The 24,424-nt window shown below is 42.0% G+C and overlaps 1 protein-coding gene across 3 annotated transcripts in view; it reads right to left on the reverse strand.

The window, feature by feature from the left end:
• Positions 1–286: 286 nt before the first annotated feature.
• The window catches only part of Cul1 (cullin 1), a 66,950-nt gene continuing 42,812 nt past the window's right edge, over positions 287–24,424 (reverse strand). For all 3 annotated transcript variants that reach the window (XM_057765382.1, XM_057765373.1, XM_057765389.1), the window contains exons 5-22: positions 23,228–23,278; positions 22,689–22,779; positions 21,883–22,046; positions 19,335–19,497; positions 18,632–18,762; positions 12,758–12,865; positions 12,567–12,673; positions 9,673–9,721; positions 8,959–9,090; positions 7,763–7,880; positions 6,776–6,852; positions 6,245–6,376; positions 5,521–5,613; positions 3,263–3,310; positions 3,102–3,184; positions 2,544–2,649; positions 1,736–1,849; positions 287–858 (exon numbers count right to left, since the gene is read on the reverse strand). In XM_057765382.1, coding sequence (XP_057621365.1) covers positions 778–858; positions 1,736–1,849; positions 2,544–2,649; positions 3,102–3,184; positions 3,263–3,310; positions 5,521–5,613; positions 6,245–6,376; positions 6,776–6,852; positions 7,763–7,880; positions 8,959–9,090; positions 9,673–9,721; positions 12,567–12,673; positions 12,758–12,865; positions 18,632–18,762; positions 19,335–19,497; positions 21,883–22,046; positions 22,689–22,779; positions 23,228–23,278 — 1,848 coding nt within the window. In that variant the 3' untranslated portion in view covers positions 287–777. The remainder of the gene's footprint in view (positions 859–1,735; positions 1,850–2,543; positions 2,650–3,101; positions 3,185–3,262; positions 3,311–5,520; positions 5,614–6,244; positions 6,377–6,775; positions 6,853–7,762; positions 7,881–8,958; positions 9,091–9,672; positions 9,722–12,566; positions 12,674–12,757; positions 12,866–18,631; positions 18,763–19,334; positions 19,498–21,882; positions 22,047–22,688; positions 22,780–23,227; positions 23,279–24,424) is intronic.

The raw sequence follows: 24,424 nt of genomic DNA on the forward strand, positions 1-24,424 counted from the left end.
ACTGTGGAGCAGGAGACCGGGAGGCCATATGCCCATGTTGGTTCCACTTCTGTATTCCAGCTCTGCTTCCTAGTGGTCAGCCCAGCTTCTGCACCAGTCTCGGTATTGACTTAGTCCCTGCTGCTCAGCAGTAGCAGTCTGGAGTCACAGCTCTCATGGCACTGAGAAAGTCTTAGAAAAAGGGTCAGTGCCCAAAAAGATCAGGGGCCTTAAAAATTAAGATCTTCATTTTCAATCCAAAGAATGCAGCTCCTTTGGATTCCAGGAAGACACTGGGGATATATACTTGCACAATCATTAAATCTTTTATTTACATATAGAAATTAGTAAAACTTAAAACCAAATGCAACTTGTACAGAAATCCTTTAATTTTCTTTATTTTCACACATTAAAAAATGAAACACACTATACAAATGGTTTCCATAGCAGATTACACGTGGGTCCATTCAGACTCGCTCTCATGTGCTGCCTCAGACGACAGCGTTAACCAGGGAGCCAATGTATTGATTTAAGTGCAGTAGCATGCAGCCTCAGCATGGAAGGTTCGGTTCCCCTCTGTCCGTAAGTTAGGGAGAATGGCGTTGGCGTCTGTTTTCAGACTGAAATGTGTCAGTCCTGAGCAGTCCGGCTGTAGCCTGAGACCAGCTGGTGGGAACCGTGGTCTCAGCTTTAAAAAGGGAGGTCCAAATGGCGGCAGGCTGGCTGCTATGAACTTGAGTTGTTTCCATTCTAGTCACTGGAACTATATGCTGTGGGTCGCAGACCCTTTTAGAAGGGTTAGGCCAAGTAACTGTAGGTGTCCTTCTCACCATCGACTCGCTCCAAATACTCCTTTTCGATGAGAATATCAATGCATTTCTAGGCATTATTTTAGGAGGAAGAGGGAGTGAAGGGGGAAAGAAACACAAACAGCCATCAGGACAGAGGTGCCACCCTCCACTGAGCTCAGCAGGGAGCAAATTCACCTTCTGCTTGGGAGGAACCTCATTGTTTCCTGTGTGCGGTCCTTCAGTAACTCCCGCTAAGACAGCACCAAGTGCTGCAGCATATCTAGGCTACAATCTCCTTTCCTAACAAAGCCTAGCTGCCTTTGGGCAAGGGTCTGTGCCTTCATGGGACATCAGAAGCAGGACCCGAAGGACATACTAGCATTGTGCTAATAGGTCCCTAAGACATTTTGGGCCTCCTGACTGTTGAGGACTCACCATCTACTTCCACCCTTTGAGGCTCTCCAATGGCTGAGGCTTACTCAAGTAGTTCAGAAAAGGAAAGACCTGCCGATTACGGCTAGCAGAAACTAGGCAGATGAGATTATCAACGCCCTAGATACAGGGTAGCATATTCATACACCACAGCCCCTGCACAGCAGCAGATGAACAATGCAACCCGGCCTCCTACTGTCAGCAGTACGGCAGAGAGCACCCTCTCTCCACTACTTCCTAGCGAGCAAACCAGCCAAGTCTGCATTATGGCTCACAAATTGGAATAGCTAATTGCCACAGAAATGTAGGCATAGGGGAGGACTTCTTTTTCCTTATTAGGGTGCCCACTACAAAGGTGTACTTAATGACCCATACACCTCTCTCTATTTACTTCAAGAAGAAAGATAGGCTGACTTTCCTTTGTTGAAGTTTCTTGTTGAGCAAGCCACCATTTCCATTTTCATGAAATAGTGATTAATTCTTTTGCTACATCTTTCCTAACATGAGAAGGGATAGCACTGTAATTCCTGTACCTTGATCACTGGGACCCGAGGTTTGAACCTGGAGGAGAGCTGAGTGAGGACTTCACCAAGTAACTGCTGGTGTTTCAGGACCTTCCTCATTTTCATGATTCTCACGATGGCCGCCTATGCAATCAACAAGGAAGATGTCTTAGGGCTTTAACAAGCTGGAAAGTTAAAGGCGGACTGTACACAGGCCGCTTCAGCCCTACTTCCATGCATAACAAGTACCCTACAGGTGAGAGGATACAAGCAATCAGCTCTGCCCACGTTTCAATCCTAAGAGAACAAACATTAAAATGGTTTAGCCACGGGGCTAGAGTGATGATGGCTCAGTGGTTAAGAGCGGGTTGGGTTTCCAGCACCTCCAGAGCTCACAATGCTCCAGATCCTGGAGCTCCAGCACCCTCTTCTGACCTCTAGGGGCACCAGTCACGCACATATCCTTACATCATATAGACAAAACACGCATTTAAAATAAACACACATCTTTAAAAAATGTTTTGGCCAACAGCACTAAAAAATAAAAAAGTTCCCTCTCTGAGGCTACGGAAGCTACCCACCCTTGCCCTTAGCTCCGCTATTCTCTTCCTTCTTCAATCTACCAGATTTATCTGTGCCCCCGTATTTAGGCAGGAAGATAAGATTATTTTCTTTGGGTATATAAAATATTCCCTTCCCAGACAGCCATGTCCTGGCTTCAGGTGTTGTCATCTTTGGTGATCACGAGCCCTGTGCCATGCTGGCAGCACTCGCCAATCAGAGCACATGCGATACAACACATCTGTCTAAGCGTACAGCACAAACGTGGTTCAGTCACCTGGATCAGGAGTTTGCGGTCTTCCTCTATATTTTTGTGTGTGGTTTCTTGTTCCTGCTTCTGTTCCGTTTTCATTGGTACATTGATATTAACCCTTAATTTCTTACTGTCAAGACAACAGAGGAAATAGGTCACTGAAAAGTCTACCCCCCCTCTTTCAGCACTGGACGTTTTGCTTCCCTGGACTGGGGCAGAAGGTGGTTTCACACCCATCTCTTCTGTGTCACTGCTACCAGTCACCTGGGAACTGACCCTCCACCAATGCTTTGTAACCACACAGAGCTGAGACTGAAGTGACATTCGATCCCTAACTTTGGTCAAGTTAAAAACACCAAAATAATTAGACATCAAGGTCTAAACATTATTCTTTAAGAGTCACCCAAGAAGACTTACTTTCAAAATAAAGAGAAAACCAAAACAGCATCAAACAAAGCAACACAGAGGACTGGCAGGCAGCCACCAAGCCCTCAGAGTCCAGCTTCCCTGGTGTGTGCTGATCCTGAAGTATGCCCGATGCCAGGGGAGAAAACCAACAGCTATCTATTAGATTTTTCTTACTTTTTATAACCAAGGTATAACTTTATTAGGGTGTCTGGCTTCAATTCCACCTCATCAACATTTGCATTTTCATCTTCCAAGACCTAGAAAAAAATAACTGTTACTAGGCACATCCCTGGGAAAGGCTTTCTTTTAGCTTAACACAAAGTACACAAACATACCAGCAACTTTGATTTCAGTAAAATCTGTAGGACTTGTGCCAAAATGTCCTGCAATGAGACAGAAAGATGGTAAGCAAGAAGGGAGAATACTTCTCTCCAGGGGCTGTTTCAGAGACTCAGCTCACTGTCTATAGGATTGGGCCTCACCCCAAAGCAGAACCCACCCAGAGAAAGAAGAATGGCTTCTTCTCGGAGCTTATTAATGACTTAGATCACCAATCATCAAAGGCATTAATAGTTTCCCATAAACACAGGACACAATTAAACCTACAGAAAATTATTCACTCCTTCAATGTTTGAAGGCTCACAAGAAATTTCTGTGGTGCTGGGGACCAAACCCAAGGCTTTATGCATGCCAGACAAGTGTTCTACCGCTGAATTAAACCCATGAACGCGCAAATACAACATCAAGGAGCCCCAGCAGAACCAAAGCTATACTGTATTCATGAGCATGCAGGGGTTCGGAGCCTTAGCGAACGCTGCATCATGTGACTGCTCAGCTGTAGGAGGAGCTGGTCTGGAGATTTCCAGCACCATCAGCCTCATGGGCACTTACTACCTAACCCGGACTCTTAACTGACATTAGACAGAGTTCTGCCCTCTTCATAATGGCACCCATGCTGGCCTGAGGCTATGCAGGTAGTTTTGGCAGAGAAGTGGCTGCTACAGGCTGGGGTCTTGAAGGAGGGCAGCTCGAGTCCCATAAGGGAATTCTAATAGTACAAGAGAACAGAAAGACTGGTGTGGCCTTGAGGAAAAGGCCATGTAGAGACCAGAGAGTCAGACCTGTCAGCCCTTCCAACCAGTAACAAAGGATAAAAGGCTTCATTAAAATAAATATGTGCACAATGGTGCTGACACTGTAGCCATCAATGTGGCTTCATGTGTGACATGTGTCAACTAAAACACAAAACGAGCCTGGGATGACAGCTTAGTTGGAGGAGCGCCTGTCCAGCACGCACAAGGCCCTAGACTCGATCCCCAGTGCTGCATGGAAAACAGGCATGGGGGAGCATGCATGCCGGTAATCTGGTACTCAAGGATGCGTGGATAGAGGCGAAACGACTTTAAGTTCAAGGCTATTCTCTGTCTACTTAGTCTGAAACCATCCTGGACTAAAGGAGATCCTGTCTCAAAAGCCAAACCAACCCAAACCCTTAGCCAAACAAAAACTAACGTGAATGGACAAAGTTTGAATCCGCTCCCAGCGCTCATGTAAAAGCTTAGCCTCGGAGCTGCAGGGATAGCTGAACGCCTGGGGCTTACTAGCCAAATGACGTTCCAGATTCAGTGAGATGCTGCCTCAAAATGATAGGGTGGAAAGGGCTCAACAGCAACAGCTGCCTTCTAGTCTCCAACACACATGCAAACAGTGCATACACACACACACATGTGCACACATACAAACGAATAAAGTACTGACACCTACAAACCTTGTAGACAGAATATACTCAGTAAAATAAGGCAAGCACAAAAAGACACATACAACTTGATTCTATTTCTATGCCTGCTCCAGAGAAGAGTCCACTGAGGTTAATGGGTGTCGGGTCCCTTCCCTCCCCCGCCCCCCCCCCTCTCGCGCGCGCGCGCGCACACACACACCAGAGAGACAGGCAGACAGAGTCAGTGACTGACTGAACGGGTTTAAAAATAAGAGCACTCCATAATGCTCTTACAATGCCGAAAAATAGAGCATTTTGTAATGTCCTTACAATGCTGGCATAAATGTCCTTACAATGCTGTAGGAATTCAGCTAGAATTGGTCCCCACCATCACAAGTGCTAGCCACCACGCCTGCCCGAGCACCCATCTGTTTCCTCCAAAACATTTCCTCACAAACTTATATAGTCAAAAAAGCATTACAGTGGCGTGTGCAGCTTCACAACCCAGATCTTAGTGCCTCTAGCACCAGGAATGCCCATACATGAGCTTGAGATAAGTCAGGTTAACTTTTGGCCCAAATGAACCCCGCCTGTTCTATAAACCTCCCTGACACAAACCATGAGTATACACTGGTCTTGCTGCCGCACAAGGTATGCCCAGCGGTCCCCGTGAAGAGCCCTCTGTGGATCTGGCCTGCTCCCTGCTGCCTTGTGGCCAGAGAAAGTTTACTATTTGGGGGGATTTCTTTTATCTTTTCATGCAGCAAAAATGTATTAAGTCAAAGACACCCATGCCCTTCACTCTTTCCACAACATCCTGACGAATACAGAAATGGCGACCTGCAAGTACAAAGCGAGTGGGACACGACAGGCTACCATTTTAATCTGAGTGCTGTCCGTCAGCTGCTGCACGGTGTAGGCGTCTTCTGTGTTGTACTGCAGCAGGATCGCCATCTGGAATGTGGATGCCTTCAAGGCCCGCAGAGAAGAGAGAAATGTAAAAACGGGGAAAGGTCTCACAGGTACAACCGAGTTTCACAAGACAGTCTTCAAACAGATGCAGAACAGAGAAGGGAACACAAAGCGTCACAAGGCCAGGGTAATGTACAGTCTCCTTAAAGTCACCTTTGGAACACTGAGGGACTTCCCGTTTTCTCCTGAAACGTGTCCTCTATACAAAGATAACTACATAAGCATCTCCATGCTTGTGCAAATCCACACCAGGTCTAAGACATTAATTATGAATTATATTTTTATATACAGTAGAACAAAAAATGTTTCTTTGGTATACACCATGTATATATTATGTGTGTGTTCAAGTTGATAGAGACCTCCAGACCAGGGATAATGGCTGCCTCATCAATGCAAAGGTTGAAAGGTCACCATTCTAATGCTCAACACTAGAAGAAATACTTGCCCCCAGGCCAAAGAATACGAGCTCAGCTCACGTGACCATGACAAGCATGCTTTACTTTTTACACTGCTTTGTCAGAAGATGGATTCCATCTCACTGCCTGAGTTATCCACCAGGATTTCTATAATTTGTCTTATCATCATTTACTACTAAAGTACCCCCCCCCCAATTAAAAGATGATTTTACCTGCAAAGTGTATCTGTTTTTGAAGCAATTGGTGACTAGCTCCCCTTTGGATAGTTGATACAACCACGTCAGTTTTCTGCCACTGTGACGGCTGGCGTAGAAAGCTGTAAATCGCTGATAACTGCGCTCCAGCTGGGTAAAAGAAAGGCGCTGCATGGCATCGATGGCTCTGCATTCTACAGTCAGCATTTCTAAAGAAAGCTCCCTGCCCCAAGTTCTGAGAACAAAATCAGTGCTCAGAGAAGTGAGCTACAGCTGTCGGGTGCAACTGTCTCGTGAGCACTGGAAGGCGCTGGAGAACAGAACCAAGCAGGGCTCTGCTTCAGCCCAGCAGAGACCAGGGAATTTACATGCAGTCAATGAGAGTCCCCACTTTACAGGAGGTGACCAGCCTTCCGCTACCCAACCCAGCCCCATTTCACATTCTTTATGAACACTGTCCTGACTGCTTAGCAGAGAACTGCAGGCAGCACACCCATGGCCAGGCTGCCCCTCTCCACCAGCTGAAAGAGACCAGGTGACAACTCTCACCTCTGACGGCAAGGCAAACGTGCAAGACTGCTGAAAGGGCCACGACCCGGAACTGAGGACCTGGATGCTGAAGTCCACTGCGGGTGGGAACACATTTAATTACTCTTACAAATTTAAAAAACCTCTTGTTTCACACACACAGGAAATGGTCAAAATTTAAAAAATACATTAGAAGACTTGCTTAAATATAAAATTAAGATCTGAACATAGAGTTTCAACTTATCCAATTAAAATTAGTAAAAATGGAAGCCTAACGTGAAGGTGTACAATTGTAATCCCAGCATCAGCCACAGGAGACCCACAGTCCCAGGCTTATAGGCCACACGGCCAGATGCTCCGTATCAGAAACTCTAACTGCAAGTTGAGCAGGAAGCTGCTTTCCTCCAGGACAACAGTTTCCACTTCATTGTCAAGGTAGAGTTCCAATCAAGTCTGCCTTGTTCAATTTCTTCCCCCGTCCCCTCCTTGATATTAAGTTCACCCTGCTCAAGTCGTGTGTGGTGACCAGGAATGTGGTGACCAAACACAAGGACATGGAACAACTACACACATTAGAGCTGTGCAGCCTCACTGCTGTGAAGACAGGAGACGTATAAGCTAAGAGTTGGGGCAATTTCATCTTGCAGACAACCTTGATGTTCACCAGCAAAACTGTTAAGGTTAATGATGACAGAAGTTCTGATTTGGGAAAAATAAAATTCTCCAACTTTCATCAAAAACATGAGAGAAGAAAATAATCAGAAATGTATTCAAACTAAGGTTCAAAAGAAGACTAGACAAAACAACCGCACACATCAGTAAGCCCAGGTCAGAACTGTGACGTCTGGTCCTGACAAAAGCTGCCATCCTACCATCCTGGGAGTTAGAAAACTCCTGCCTCTTAGTCTCTGGAATTCTGACACCAACCACCACCCTCACTCCGTACTGTCACAGCTCTCATCTCATGGAGAGCCCCAAAAAGTCCGTCTATGCGCACTCAATACTCACAGTCCAGTGGTTCTGAATTCGTTAGGTGCTTTTTGAACTGCTCATTCAGATCTTTGCTTACACCAATGTCTTGAAACATCCGCTGAAGTTTGGAGGTGTACTCAAAACCACAAGCTTGCTGAAATGAACCCAGGCAACTGTCTCATTAACGCTTACATAAACACGAATGTATACAATGTACTAGGATCAAGTCACACCATGGCTAAAACCCCTTCAATTACTTTTAAAACTTCTTTTTTAATTAACCTTTTTCATAAAATATATTCTGATCACGGTTTCCCCTCCTGCATCCCCATAAGCGAAGTCTTAGAGAAATCACAGTACAATATACCTTAGTTGTATGGAACTGCTACTAGTGCTTAATTGCATCTTATGGCATAAATACCCATCAGAATTAGCATGTCATAAAAAGATTAAAAATTGAACAATCATGTTTTCAATACACAGTAAGCAGACTGCAACATTTAAGCAAGTGCTCTACCACTGCAACAGACTGCAGCTAGGCCACGATTAGAACCAGGTGCAGTGATGTGCATCTCAAAGCCCAGTACTCAGGATGTGGAGGCAAAAGGACCACACATTTGAGGCTAGCTTAGGCTGTCTTAAATGCCTCAAACCACCCCTTCTCTGTCCCAAATCATCTGTTTGTCCCTTATCCTACTACCGAACTGTCTCCTCTAGAATGTGCCTGAAGTTTAAACCTCTGGGCTGGCGGTGTTTGGAGATGGGTCCTTGTGAGTGATAAGCGGATGCTGCCCATGAGTGCTCTGCTAAGTGAAGAGGTTGACTGCGGGACAGAAAGACGGCTCTCTTCAGGAACAAGACCCGATACCCCAATTTTAGACTTCTTAGCCCCCAGAACGGAGACTTAATTTCTGTGCCTAAGTCACCTGGTTCATGGCATTTTGTTTTGGCAGCCTGGGCTAAGAAAGTCACTAAGCATCCACTCAAAAAGTCAACAAAGCTGAGTGTATGGGAAGCAGGTGAGGCTAAGGAGATGGGGAGCAGAACCCAGCCAAAGGGCCACGTAAAACAGAAGGGTCCCAAACAGGGTTGCAAAGCAAAGAAAGCACTGCAGGCGTGGCTGGGAAGCAGGGCTCCCACGCAGAAACTCCTCGTCCACTGACAGCATGGAGAGACTAATAACCACACCAATAAAGCCCGACAAGTTGGAGTTCTCCAGGAAAGAGCAGCACCTTTAACTTGGAGATCATGCTTGCTTCAGCATCATCACTAGCACTGTTCTGATGCACCAGTCTCTTGGCAAGCATCTTTGCATAGAACTTCTGAAACACATCTTTGTCCTCGATGTACTTGAAGACCACCATCTGGCAAAGCCAGAGAAAGAACACATTAGTGAAATAAATTCTCAAGCGGATTATCTCTGGCTACCACCAGGAGCCAAGGATTGCTTGGTTTTGGGTGGGCCTGTGTACTCTCCTGTAGTCAGCATAAATTCGCCTCAAAATGTTTATAATAAGTACTGCCATACACTCCTTGAATCCCAGTTGATTAAACTAGACTCGGTAGCAAGAAGCAAAGTACTAGGGCTGGAGAGATGGCTCAGTGGATTAGAGTACTTGCTGTTCATACAGAGGACCTGACTTCCGTTCTTAGCACATGGTGGCACACAACCATCTCTAATTTCAGTTCCAGGGAACTGGACACCAGGTACACATGTGGTGCATAAACATGTGCAGGCAAAACAGTCATACACATATAATAAAATACATCAATCTTTGAAAAATTAAGTGAAACAAAAAAGGAAGCAAAGTACCAACACTGAAAGTAGTAACTCAATTTTAGGAGTAAACCCATAAATTCAAAATCAATGCCTTTCCTCTGCACATTTCAGGCTCCAGGTAAGCAGCCTCACAAAGGGCAATGGGGGTGCCCAAGCAGCACCTTACCACTTGATTGAGGGTGTCTTCTAGTTCTGCCTCTTCTGGGTTCTTGGAACTGAAATGTAAAAGGGCAGGGTGTTTACAAACAAGCCAGCAGATGTGCACACACCACTCTGCCACACTGGCAGGGCCACATGCGGTTTCAATGAGCTGTCAGATCAGCTGGTGAGCAAGGGGAGGTCACTTTCCTATGGCAATTTAGCTGTCTCACACTGTAACCGATCATGGAAGAGATTATAAATAGTCACGATATCTAAGATGAAAATCAACAGAATTATCAAGTTTTCCTTTAAGATACCCATTTAATTGTCAGTAAATGAGCTTCATTCTTACAACTGCTCCCTATAATCTCTATACTTTTATTTTTAAAAAATGAAAATAACACATAGCTTTTGTTTAATTGCCAAATAATTAAAGACAATAAAAGGTATGAGCCATGGGTTAGGTGTGCTTTCATCTGTGGTCATATCTTTAAAACTGATTAATTTAGTCTATGGATATAATTACACAAAGGTGAACTAAGAGTAAATTGGTCTTTAAAAAAATTTTGTAGAAGGATCCTGTGAAATGAACTGGCTGCCTCAACTCTAGACAAAGAACTTGAGACCACTGAAGGATGTAAAGGGCAGGAGGTATGGTCTTGCCAAGAACACAACACCAGCTGGTTATCTGATACCAAATGCCCAGTCCTGAAATCATGTACATGTCTGTAACATTATACAGACTGAGCAGGGTGTAGCTTTAGGAACACACCCACAGCCACAGCCATCACCCCACCACCAAACAACAACAAAAAACAATAATTAAAAAAAAAAAAGCCATTAAATTTGAAATTGTGTGGGTGGGGGTGCAACGTGGAAGGGGGTTTGGAGGGAGGAAAAGGCAATTATATTATAATCTCAAAAAACAAGAAAACAACAACAAAAAACCCAACTCAAACAGAAAAATACGAGCTGGTCGCCAAACAATCTCTAATCAATGTGATCTGCTGCTGTTTTCAGACCCCTCCCCACCACCCGTGCTATCGTCCAACTCACGGAAATCCTCTTGCCTCAGCCTGAGTGCTGGAATGACAGGTGTGCACTGTCATACACTATGAAAAGGGGGTTCTCAAGAGATGTAGCTCAGCAAACCTGGCCCTGTCCTGTCTTGGCAAGTCAGGTAGTTGTTCTCTCCTTGTGGCTCAATGCCAACTAGACTTTGCTCACCAACACACGCTTGCTAAAGGAGCTCTCTGGAATGTTGTTACCATTCAGCTTTAATAGCCGTAACTAATTGGTTGAAGACAATTATGGGCACACAATTGTTCTGTCACACAAACTGAAGGCCTCATGGAGTAGCTCTGAATTTAAGTCACTTAATCATCTACAACGGCCTGAGAAGCAGAATCAGGTCCAAAGAGGCACAAGTGTAAACTCCTTTTTCCAAACCAGCAAGATGGCGTTTCTCGCCAAGACTGATGACCTGAATTTGATGCCAGTATTTAACATTGTAGAAGGAGAGAACTGATTCTGCAAGTTGTCCTCTGACCTCTACAGATGCACTGTGACACACAGCCCCCCAAATAAGTAAATAAAACATAATATAAAATTTAAAGTCCCTTTTCCTTCTTGGAAAGAATACATAATAAGTGCATCTGATTAGAATAAATAATGTGACTAGAATAGATAAATAATGTATCAGGCCAGCATGACAACACAGAAAGATAATAAAATACTCAAGTTCCCATTGGCTCTGAGAGGACAGCTTTCTGGCAAAGCTAAAAGCAACAGCTATTAAAAAGTAATTAATTTTTAAAAATAGAGATAGCAAGTGACCTTTACTCAATGTTTGCTCACCAAGTACCAAGCAGACAGCACAGATGTGCTACCACTGGGCCACCATCACAGTCCAAAGATGCTGTTGATTTGTTACCTTAGAAAAAAAATTTGTGCATGTGTGTGTGCCTGGTTGTCTGTATGAGCATCATATACCCACAGGAGCCCACGGAGGCCAAAAGAGAGCATCACATTCTCTGGAACTAGAATTGTAAGTGTTTGTGAGCTGCCCAATGTGGATACTAAGAACTGAATTCAGGTCCTCTGCAGGAGCAGCAAGTGTCCTTAACAACAGAGCCATCTCTCTGGCCCTGATAGTGAGACTGTCTCTGCTCACATCGGCATTTGTGGGTGTTCTCTTAAGCCTTAGAGAGCTTTTAAAAATACAATATACTGGCACCATAACCAGGGGGTCCGTGTCCCCTGCATAGCATTTGGCGATATGGCATGTGGGACACTGAGGCAACCTTGAACATTTTTGGACCAAAAGAAACTGTGATAGGGAGAGAAGCGGAGGGAATCAAGGCAGACACAAGTAGGGGAACATAACACAGAGGAAGCCATGTCTGACCACACCTCCTCCATCTCAGAACACAGGTAAGATTAGGAAAAGTGTCAAGTAAGACATAAAGTGACTGAAAAATACACAGCACAACAAACGAACAAAGGAAAACAAACTTTAAAGTACGCAGATGTCTAGATATGGTGGTTCACTCCGTAAACCCAGTATGTGGAAGCTTTGCATAGGAGGATTGGTGGGAGTTTTGAGGCTAGCCTGTGCTACCCAGCAGCTCTGTCAAAAGCAAAGTTTGTAGACCAAAACATAAAGCATATCATAGTATTCAGGCTTCTGCTGTTCAGAGCCAGTGGGAGCTGATGCAGGTTTCAACAAATGTGATGCATCGCAAGCAAATACAAGACAAATACTGATTCCTCGTATAAAAACTGAGGTTTACTAGTTCCAGGACAGGCTCCAAAACCACAGAGAAACCCTGTCTCGAAAAACAAACAAACAAACAAAAAAACCCCAAAAAACTGAGGTTTAAATAGGGGTACACAAAAAACACAAAACCAAGCCAGTACCTTTTCTTCAACAAGGAGTCACAGTACCGAGCAAGCAGCTCAGGGGATTTACTAGATGACTGGGCCATTTTGGTAACCGCATTGTTGTTTATGAAGCGACCGCAAGCCTGTGTTATAGAAAAGACAGTTAGAGGAAAGGTGTCTTGTTCATACATATTGAGCAGGCAGCACAGCGACATGTTACTGCTTACCTTATCAAGTGCAGCCACGAAGCCAGCGTCATTGTTGAATGCTGACATCACCAGGGCATTGTATTTCTTATGAACATCCAGAACGGTCTGCACATACATCTTTGGGTCCTTGGTTGAAGGGAAAACCAGAAACACACAGGAATTAAAGTGTATATTCTGCTGCTGCTGTAAAACATTCTCCAAGTTTTAACTATATCTTCAAAGAAGTTAGTAAGATCAGAATGCATTTGGTTCCAACACTGAAACACACAGGACATCATGTTTATGTATAAAACAATTCTCCAGATTAAAAATTAAATACCTTTAAAAAAAACTGGAAAAGATCATGAGAATATTTTCTCTTTCAAAATGATAACAGGTCTGAACACAGGTAGGGGATGCACAACGGCAACTGTGTCACCAAGGCAAGGGACAAGCACTGGGAACATGGCGGTGGGCAACAGAAACTCTTTAGACAAAAGAGCATAGTGGAAAATTAGTCCCCAGGGAGAGCGTGTTGCATGCTAAAGGAGACAAACAGTACTGGTGGAAATAAAGGCGATGGATGATGGAGGAATTGCACAGTATCAAGTGTGGATCAGCAGCCAATGTTTGCAGGCCAAGGCAGGTACCGTTCCCAATGCCCATTTTAGATGGTGTGCTAAGGTGCACTTCTTACTGAGCCAAGCAGGGACTCAGGTAGATGACTCCTGAATCTGACATGTTCTCTTCAGCTTTCAGAATGGAAAAGGCCCAGCTAATGAACACAGGGCAGAAAGGCCTTTGACTAGCCCTCCTAACACTGGAGCTACAGGCACAGAGAAGTGAGCTGTTCTAGCAATGCCTCCAAATTCCCCATGTGTCACTTCACAGTTGATACTTAGGAGACAGTATTTCTCTATGTAGCGCAGACTGATCACAGACCTGTGATCTTGTTGCTTCCCCTGCTGGGATTACAGGTATACCACTGTGTCCAGACCCCAGTTCCTGACACACTCTCATGTATAATTCAGAAATGAGAAAAGAGAAACCCTTGAATACAAATTACTTTACATTTTTTGTAAAATTTGTTTTAAAATTAATGACTGGTAAAACCAGAACTCTATTATGCAATTATTCTCTATAAGTTGCAGGTATTGTTTAAAATACAATAAATACCAAATTATAATAAAAAATATATAGTGTGGTAATATAATTTCACTGAGATAGAAAGATGGTCTTTACCTGATACAGTCAGATAACCTGGCCCCTGTCTCATGACAACTATTCCTGTGTGTTGCAAAGATGGTACAATTCTAAAGAAAGCATCCAAGAGCACCTACAAGCTAAGTACGCATGCACCTTACTTCATATGGGTTTTTCTTTTTTAAGCAATGCATTTTTTCCTTCGCTTGATTTAATTTTGGTTTGTCATTAAAGCCCATATTCCTTTGGTGGATTCAGGTTTTACATTGCTTTCTGATCTCACATCAAATTCCTACACAACACTCACCCTTACAATCTCTACAGCTACTGGTTTTACAAGGAACTCTATCCTACAGTGAGCATCCAAACAGAAAAATGCAGTAACCACTATTGGACCACTCAGATCCCATATGGAGGTTAGCATCCTTGCTAAGAACCAACTGAATACCAAAACTGCCAATTTAAAGACTCAAGATTGCTTATAAAACCTGTTACTTTGGGGACTACCACTCACAGAATTCATAAAAGGAATATTATGTATATAGACGTTCTAGAACTTAAACGAGCGACTCAAGCTTAGCAGTGGAGGGGTGATAGGCTCACTTATTGAGAAGGTAGATGATGAGACTGCATAGTGCCTTTACCACAAACCACAAGCTCTCACCTCTCACTGTGGCTCCTACCAGAGCTGGCTTTAGTCTTCTCCCCAGGCACCAGCTCTCCTACTGCGCCTTGACTACAGATAGGTTCCTGGACACCAGTGCTGACTCTACCTTCACTGTTACGTGCTAGGAGAATCACAACCCTTTCTTTGGCTTTTTCCCTTTAAATTTTTCTCTTGGATTCAGGATTTAGAAACAAGTTTTTCAGTAAATGCCCGGAAGAAATTCCCATATGGAGATGTAAAGCTTTGCAAAGAATAAAGCAGCCTGCAGACAGTCTAGACTCTTCATAATAGAGAAGACCCAGCAGAGTAGGCTGACGTAGTGAAATTGACAGGAACCCTCAAAATAATGTGCCAAGATAGAAGTCCCGGAAAAGCAGCTTTAACAATTTCATTATTATCGTGTGTACGCATGACACAGCACCAGAGTGGAATGCAGATGACAACTTTTTGGGGTCAGTTCCTTCCTTCCATTGTGGACCCGAGGAATCAAACTCAAGTTGTCAGGCCTTTGGCCTCCTTCCCATCAATCAAGCCATCACGCTAGCCCTGGGTTTTGTTTTTTGTTTTTGTGTTTTGGGGGACAGGATCTCAATATTCAGCTTATTTGCCTATGACTATATAGCCAAGGGTAGCCTTCCTGCCTCTGCGTCCTGAGTGGAAGACTTACAGACATGTGCCGCCACATGTCTTTGAGGAAAAAAATTAGGTTTAGGTGGTGCACGCTTTAATCCCAACACTTGGGAGGGAGATGGTGGCAAATGGATCTCTGTGACTTCAAGGCCAGCCTGGTCTACAAAGCGAGTTCCAGGACAGGCCCCAAAGCTACAGAGAAACCCTGTCTCAGAAAACAAACAAACAAAAAACAAAAAGAAAAAACAACCCCAAAACAACAACATAACGCAAAATGAACATAATAGTGCTAAGACTAGTTCACATCCATAGTAGTACATGAGAGGATTCTTTTTCATATAAGAAACATAACTTCTCTCAGTCCCAAAGTACCTTATTCAATGTCCATGATTCTAAAAGCTGATATTACATCCATGACTGCCACATCTAACATCTAGATCACAGTCCCCACCAACTTTGCACAAATTGCCCTTCAGAGGTCTTGTGATTGTCTATTTCCTAAGCTAAAAATAATCGACTGTCCCCCGTCACTGTCATTTCATCTTAGTTGTTTCAACAGAGCCTATTGCTATTCTTACAGTCACTCTTATTAATTTCAACCACTTTCTACATGAAGTAATGTTTTGAATACAAATTCGGTTTTATCAAGTGCACGGTTATTAATAATAATACCCTTAGCAGCTTTCCTTGTGCCCTTAGGGTGGAGTTGACATTTACATGCTTGCAAGTTCTTCCAACATCTGCTCAGCCATCTCTACCTTCCCAGTCTCTCCTTTAATCCTCTCTGTTTTACCTCTTAGACTGTGCTTGTCTAGCATAGGTGACTGAAGACAGACAGCATTGACCTTTGGCCTCTACATCCATCTCTACAAACACATGTAAACACCCCCAGTTCGAATGCACACACAAGGTGGACCAACAACACTGGTCTTCCAAAAGGCCTGAGTCAGGCTTGGGGCATCATAGTAAGATGACCTGAGACAAGAGGAGGCCACCCTAGCCTGTATAGTAAGACTCAAGACGCCACATCTGAGGATCAGCTGTGATACTAAATACTATAACACACAATTCCTTTGGAACCAGAATACTGTTAAAAGAGTAAACTGGGATTCTACAGGTTTTTTTTTTTTTTGGTTTTTCGAGACAGGGTTTCTCTGTGGTTTTGGAGCCTGTCCTGGAACTAGCTCTTGTAGACCAGGCTGGTCTCGAACTCACAGAGATCCGCCTGCCTCTGCCTCCCGAGTGCTGGGATTAAAGGCGTGCGCCACCACCGCCCGGCTTCTACAGGTTTTTAAAGGAACATCTCTCACTATTCCTACATATAAACTTGTGTTCTCAACATCTTTTCAACCTAAGCCTAGAGTCATCTTGCAGGGCAAAGTTTGCACCTGCACTTCTCACAGGGCTAGAGGCTGATGAGAGCCAACTGTTACCTGCGCTTTTCTGTCACAAGGCAGTTAACCATGCACTACAGGATACATGGATCCCTCCTTAACACGGACCTTAGCTCTGGATAATTTGCCTTTGGGAAGTTAGGGGAAAGAAATCAATGTCTGTTCTCAGGAAAAAGCAAACACATCATATAAACATCTGGGGGCAAATGTGTCACCCTTCTCCATAAGCACCTGGTATTCAGCCTAACTTTGCCTCCATATAAATCATCTATCACAGCAGAAAGCCGAAGTCTCAGAAACACTCTCGACCACAAACCACCAACTGCAGAGAAAGGAACAACAGGCTGTTTGCAGCACACACACTAAATGCTTAACCCCGAATTTCCTTTCTCTATCAGCCACCAAGACACCCTGACCATGAGTGTTCAGGAATATAAATTTTTTCTTTCCTTTCTCTCTCTGTTTCTTTCCTGCTTTCCTTCTTTACTTTCCTTTATTCCCCCTAAGACAGATTCTACACAGCTCTGGCTGTCCTGAAATTCACTGTGTAGACCAGGCTGACCCTGAACTCAGAGATCCACCTGCTCGGTCTCTTGGGTGCTGGGATTAAAAGTGTGCCTATCTACAATTGATTTTGATATTAACTAATTGGAGAAGAAAAGGGAAATAAACATGTGACTTAGCACAAACTTATATTTTCTTAATGGACTGTTTTTCCTTTAACCAATAAGCAGAAATAAGACTGCATGTGGCGTAAAGTCTGAAAGAGAGACAAACGCCAGTGCTTTAAGATGTTCTACCTCATCTTATTATTACAACCTCTGCTCCTTTTTGCTCCATTTATGTCTGGCCTTTGAACAGTCAGCTCTAAGTTTCAGACATAACGAACAACTTCTGGGTTTGTTTGTTAAGATATGGTTTTATTCTATAACCTAGGCTGGTCTAGAACTGACCAGGTAGCTTAGGATTCCCTTGAATTCATGGCCTATCTGATGGGCAGCAACAAACAACTTCAGTGACAGGTTTCTAGCTGGCCTTGAACCAACCGGGGCTCACTTTAGTACTGCCACTGCACAGCACAGTTTACATTAGAATTTACTTTGATGTGGTATAAAGACTGACTTGGGAATGAAATGTTTCCGCAGTCAGTTTGCTTACAGAAGCGTTAAAATCTTTCTTTTGTTGTGGAAAAAAATGAGTATCCTGGATATAAAATGATAGCTTGGTCAGGTTAGAGTAAAAATAATATTGTGTATTTTTCTTTTTTTTGTTTCATGACAAAGAAAATAAAGTTAAAATATTCTTGTTCACCTGAGGTCACAGACCTATCACACACAACCTTAAGGTAAGCAATGGCCCAGTATAAAGCCCTCTTCTGGCTGCTCTGAACACTGTACCTAGGAGCATAAACCCATTTTTGACACAGTGAAAAACACATAAATAAAAACGAAATGAACAAACAAATAAAAAATAAGAAGCTAGAGAGATCACTCAGTGGTTAAGATCACTGGCTGGCCTTCCAGAGGATCAGGTGGTCAGTTCCCAGCACCCACATAATGGCTCACAACCATTCTTAACTGAAGTTCCAGGGAGGTCTGCGGGCTCTCTATTGACCTCCTCAGGCATACAAACACTCAGGCAGAAACACTCATACACACTAAAACAAGGCAAAAGTAAAACAGGAGATTATTAATTCTTATAAAGGTGCTGGAGAGGGCTGGTGTTGGTTGTGCAAGCCTTTAATCCCAGCACTCAGGAGGCAAAAACAAGAGGCAGGTGGATCTCTGTAAATTCAAGTCCAGCATGAGCTACATAACGAAATCCTGTCTTTAAAGGGGAAAAAAGATGCTAGAATTTAAGGATTTTGAGAACTTCCTACTTTCAAAAGTCAAAACAGGCTCTCTGGGCATGTCAGTAAAATCTTAACTACCTACAATTACCAACAAAGATGCACGCATACACCTGCAGTTGGCATGTGAAAATAACGGGCTCAACTGCATTCAGTCAGGCACTACTTACATTTAAAGCAGCTTCTCCACACTTCTCAATTGCTGCAAGACCCTGATTATGAATATGTGTCTCTAGAAGTTTTTTCAATTCTCCTAGGCCATCCTGAATTCTAGATACAAGATTATACATGCGGCCCAAATCTGAAAGAAAAAAGGAGCCAATTTTATGCATGGAAACCAACTGTGCATACCTGTTCTGCTTATTGCAAGCTTATATCAAGTGAAGATACTGTAAAACAAGAAACCAGCTAGATCTGGTGTGTTTTGTTAAACCTGACAATGGAGTCAGACTATTAGAAGTTTATTTCTCCTTTACCATGAGAATCCACTAATGTAACAACAGAGAAAAAGTACTCAATACCTTCTAAAACCCTAATGAGATACTATCTATGTTCCAAAAGGTAGTAAAATAATTGTTTTTAAGTTAAACAAGCTTAAGATAGACACCCATTTCAACTATAAGTAATGGAGGGATCCCCAAATATTCACTTCATATATGTGTTCAATCTATGATGGTTAAAGATGGGAAATCCTAAATCCCACAGCAACGTGACCAAACCACTAACAGTTCCCACTAGCATAGAAGGAACAATTAAGGAAAGTGAAAACATCTTTTCATTTTGTCAAAGGAAGAATACTCAAAAGAACAAAACAAAAAATCTGCCCACCATTTAGTAGTTCCAACAAAAGTATATGGAACAAATTATATTCACCTTCATTCTTGTCAGCATCCAACAAATTCTGGAACTCTGTGTGGAAGATTTCCAAGTGTTTTTCGATGAGGACCTGCTCACATTTCCGTGCTAACTCATCTTGCGTGCTTTCATGGAGGTAAACTTGCACTCTCCGCTGTTCCTCAAGCAAACGAGCCTCAGCCTGCAGAGAATTCCATCAAACCATTCATGGTTTGGTTCACTTTTAAAGAATTATTACGTGAACAATGACACATTAAAGTCACAAATATGCTCTAGTAAAGTATGATTAAGAAAGGGGGAAAGGACTTCAGACCACAGGGTGACTGACAACTGACTGCTATATCTCTGGTATGCTCTACTCTCTTTGCAATGCAGGCTCTAATCCTTCAAGTGCCCTAAGAACATTATTTAAATTCATAGTTCAACTGTCTTCATACCGTTTTTCTTTGGGTAAGTGGTATTTCACATTTTGGAGGCAATGACGCACATTCCTGTGACCACAAGAGAAACCTACAGGTCTTTCCGGCATGTGGACACTGAATTAAGAAGTACTACTTTGGTCTGAAAGCTGTTTGAAGGGTCACACCAATTTAATCTCAGAAATGACCACTCAGGAATAATAATCAGCAGTAATGAGGAAAAAAAAAAAGGAAGGAAGGAAGGAGAGGGAAGAAGGGGGGGAAGAGAGAGAGAGAGAGAGAGAGAGAGAGAGAGAGAGAGAGAGAGAGAGAATATGGATACCAGATCTAGCTGGTTTCTTGTTTTAAAGTATCTTCACTTAATATAAGCTTGCAATAAGCAGAACAGGTTTCCATGCATAAAAGTCAGGGCAAGGGAAAAGATAAGCCACAAAGAAAATGAAAGGTTTGAAGTTAGTAAATTTCTAGTAAGAAACTTAGTTAAAATTCAATATATGCTAAAATAATTTATAGCACACTATAAAAGAAATATCCACTAAAATATACTAAACCATTAATGCTTAAGTTCAAACAAAACAAAGAGAACAGCCACTACCAGTATCCCCAAAAGAGCCTGCAGCAACATTCCAGTCTAGTAAGTGTCCCAGGCTTGTGGGTTTGTCATTGCGTATTTCACAGAGTCTTTAATTTGTATTTTTGTTTCTACAGAGTTCTTTCTTCTGGAACAATAAATCCCAGGTTCAGGCTCTGCTGATGGGTTTCATTCCATCTGACAGTGAAGAGCAAGAGCAGACACACCGAAGCACCGCTCTTCCTGCTTTAAGTTACACCCGTTTCTTGGAAGAACGCAGGCCATCCTGGCCAGCAACACAAAGCTTTTACTCTTGCTCAGAAGGCTAGGCTTTGATGTCCTTGGTGGTTGGTAAGCAAACCAATGAAGTAAATTATCTTATGTGAAAGAGTGTTCAGGCTCCATGTATGTACGTATGTACACTGTGTATTCAGAGGCCAGAAGAGGCTGCTGGATCCCTTAGAACTGTGGTTACAGATGGCCGTGAGCTACCATGTGGGTGATGGGACCACACCTAGGTCCTCTGCAAGAGCAACACCTATTCTTTTAACTGTTGACCAATCTCTCCAGCCCATATTATTTTTAAATAATAAAAAATAATAGGAATATAGAATATTCAAACAAGTCCATTTTTTTTGTTTTTAATAGGTCAGATTAGTCTCAATCACATGAGATATATTTTAAAGTGTTAAATGGCTTGTAGCTATTTAGCCATCAAAGCTATCCTTAGATGGACCAGCAATCATCAGCTGTTTGCACTAAAATACTCCTGATGACAGCAAACTAACAGAGACACCTCCACCCCCCCACCCCCCCAGACTGTGAACACCCAGCCCAAATAGGCTGTTGAAAGAGGGCATTTCCTGAAAGCTCATCTTTACCTAAGTATTATTCTACTGAGATGTACTGTACTTGATTGTTTTAATACTGTATTTGTGTTATAACTGCAGAAGTGAACAGTGGCAGAGGAGATCACAGAGAGCATGCAAAGCCTAAAGGTATTCACTGCCTGGCACTGCATAACAGAAAGCTTGCTGACTCCTGACAGTCACTCCTCAGACACTACATTCAGAAGACCTGAATTTCCAAGAAAGAACAAAGAAAAATCCTAGAAGTTCATAGAAAAATAATCACAGAGTAACATAATGCATGGAGGACACACAGCTCTACCTTGGTTCTTCTCCAAAGTGACAATTTAGATTCTCCTTCCTAATATAATCTTCAAGACTAAGCTACAGAATATTAAGGAATATTTAAGAGAAAAGCAGAACAAACAAACAAATAGCAAATCTGGGAATATCTGCTTAATATTTTCTCACTGACAAAATTTTGAGGTCCACTCAAGAGGCGATAATTCAGAACATGAAAGGCATGCAGCTATCAAGGCGCCTCGTTAGATGTATAAAGGAACACACACTCATTGTCATCAATTTGTAAAAGTCTCTTGGAGAGTTATAGGAGTTAAATCTGCTGGACACGGTGTGACTTGGTGCCAAGTCTGATTTGTGAGGAACATTGCACTGCCAAGAACTCACTGAAGGAGCAATGACTGAGTTACATATATGTTTAAGCTTACCTTTTTCATATATTCAGTTACTGGGTTCTGCTGCAAGAATTCAGTACTTTCTCTGGTATAAAATCTCTCTGTGTCAGCCAAAAATTGAGATTCAAAGGATTCTTTATATACTGTTAACGTAGGGCCCTTTGCAAATGCGTCATCTTCATTCAGTCCCAATTCCACTAGAAAAAAATATGAGCTATATTTCAATTATCCTATTTTTTGTTATTATGTCACAGATAATACTTTGGTGTAGCATTTGGTTTAAGTTACACTTGAAAAATCAATGTGAAATGGAGGGTTATATGGTAACTGTTATTCACTAGTATTGAAACATAGTTGTTTCGATAAAAGAAAAACAAAACAATAAACTCCAAGATGTATAGCAACAAATCACCTTTACCTAGGCCAGGGATACTGCAAAATTACCACAAGTTCAGCCAGAGAAAGTTCATTTCCAAAAGTGATCTAAATGTTGCACTTTCACAAAAATGCAAACCCACCAGGGCTTGAACAACATGTGATTTAATCAGTGTCTCAACCTCAATTTTTCAAGCTGATAGATTTCTGGTTATTATTTAGCTCCAAAACAATCACATTAAATATAAGTATTTACTCATGAAAGCAGCAAAGAAAATAGTTCAATTTTTTCAATAAAAATTACCTTAAAGTACAGATTAAATAGCTATGATTTATAAAATTATTGCTTAAAAGTACTTTAAAATGGAATAATATTCTTGATATTTAAATGTTTTTAAACAAATGTTAGAGAGCTATCATAGTTGCCATGTGATATGAAAACTGAATAAAGACAAATTATTTACCATAAGATTGTACAACTCCACTAATTAGTCTTGTATTGATGGTTTCGCCATTTCTTTCCTTTTCAATCAGTTTTAAAACAGCATTTGTTACCTTTAAGAATATAGAAAACATATTAGGTAGACATATTACAGGTCACAATGTACTTTACATATCCTTTAAACATTTAGAGCCATTAACTAATACAAGGTAACAAATATTTTAGGGGGATGGGTATGCACATGTGTGTGCATGCATGTGGAAACCAGAGGACAAGCTCAAGCACTGCTCCCCAGGAGTAATCCACTTTGTTTGGAGTCTCAGGGATCTGTCTGAGCCTACTCTCCAGGGCTAGGCTCACTGGTGGGCATCGTATACCTGCTCTCTATGGGTGCTGGGGATCTACCCACCCCAGGCCCTCATGCTTACATGGCAAGCACTTCCCTGACTGAGCCATATCCCCAGCACAACAAATACTCTTTAGATAGTCAAAGGCTTGAGAATCAAGACAAAAGTGGGAAATATTTTTAAAACAAAACACACAACATTTCACAGTAGATACCTGTTTATTCAATGGCCTGAACAAACAATCTCTCCATGTCACCAATGCAAGCTGGATGAAAAGGGAAAAGATGTATTAAATAACTGTATTTCACTATGGTTCCCCAAAACTGGTCACACAGTAATTTCAATTCTTAATTTTACAAAAATTCCTAGATTACAACGTAGTAAAAAATCTATTATCACAATGAAATCAGAGCCACCCTTTCAAGTTATTCACTTAGTACAGATGTTTACCAGTTCACATTTAACTGTGAAGTTCTAAAAGAACATTCTGATTTAAGGTGGACATTGTATCAGCTTAAAAACCAGTAGTAGACTCACCCTATCAATGTTTCCCTGGATCATACAATTTCAACTAGATACACCTGATAAAAGTAATTCCAGTTACTACCACGGTTTCCTAATACATCAAGATTTAACAATAGAGAATATAAAAATCCTCCAACTTTTATATCTGGATTGTGTATTTTTAGCGCAGTGTCTTGTACATAACTTACTAAAACCTCCTATGTACTTATGTCTTCACGTGACTATGTGTAAGACATACATTTTTATGTGTACATGGTATATGCTTGCATGTATCTATGGATACACACACAGATGGAGACTCAAGTGTTCCTGAACCATCTATCTCCTCAGCCCCTCCTGATAGATGCATTTTAATGTGAATATATAAATACCATGGTCCATTTTTACATTCCAATTTTTTTCACAAGTGTTATACTAAGATTAATTACTGTAAAAATGGTTTCTGAAAGAAGAATTCATACATGATTTTTAAACTGTTGGGAGAGGTTTAGAAAGTTAAAACAGAACTGAAATTTACAACACTTTAACACAAACAGCCAAGAAATTAATTAAACAAAAATGCCATTAGTTTCCTTCCCAATTTAACTAGAGATAAAATTAAGCTTGTAAAAATATGTATTTTTTAAAATATTATACAAATTTAATCTATGAAAAGTATTTTCTAAGTAGTGTCTCCAAAAAAATGAATTCCATAAAAGCAATATTTAAATTTTTTGTTTGCCTGTTTTCCCTCCCTATATAAGTAAGTACTGACTATGTATGTAGACCAAGCTGGCCTCATAGAGATCCGCCTGCCTCTGCATCCTAGAGCTGGGATTAAAGGTGTGTGCCACCAGGCCCAGCATTATTAGGAATTCTTGACTGTGGTCTGCCAAGGGGCTTAGAA

The sequence above is a fragment of the Chionomys nivalis genome, chromosome 1 (genome assembly GCF_950005125.1).
Source record: "Chionomys nivalis chromosome 1, mChiNiv1.1, whole genome shotgun sequence".
NCBI classification, from domain to species: domain Eukaryota; kingdom Metazoa; phylum Chordata; class Mammalia; order Rodentia; family Cricetidae; genus Chionomys; species Chionomys nivalis.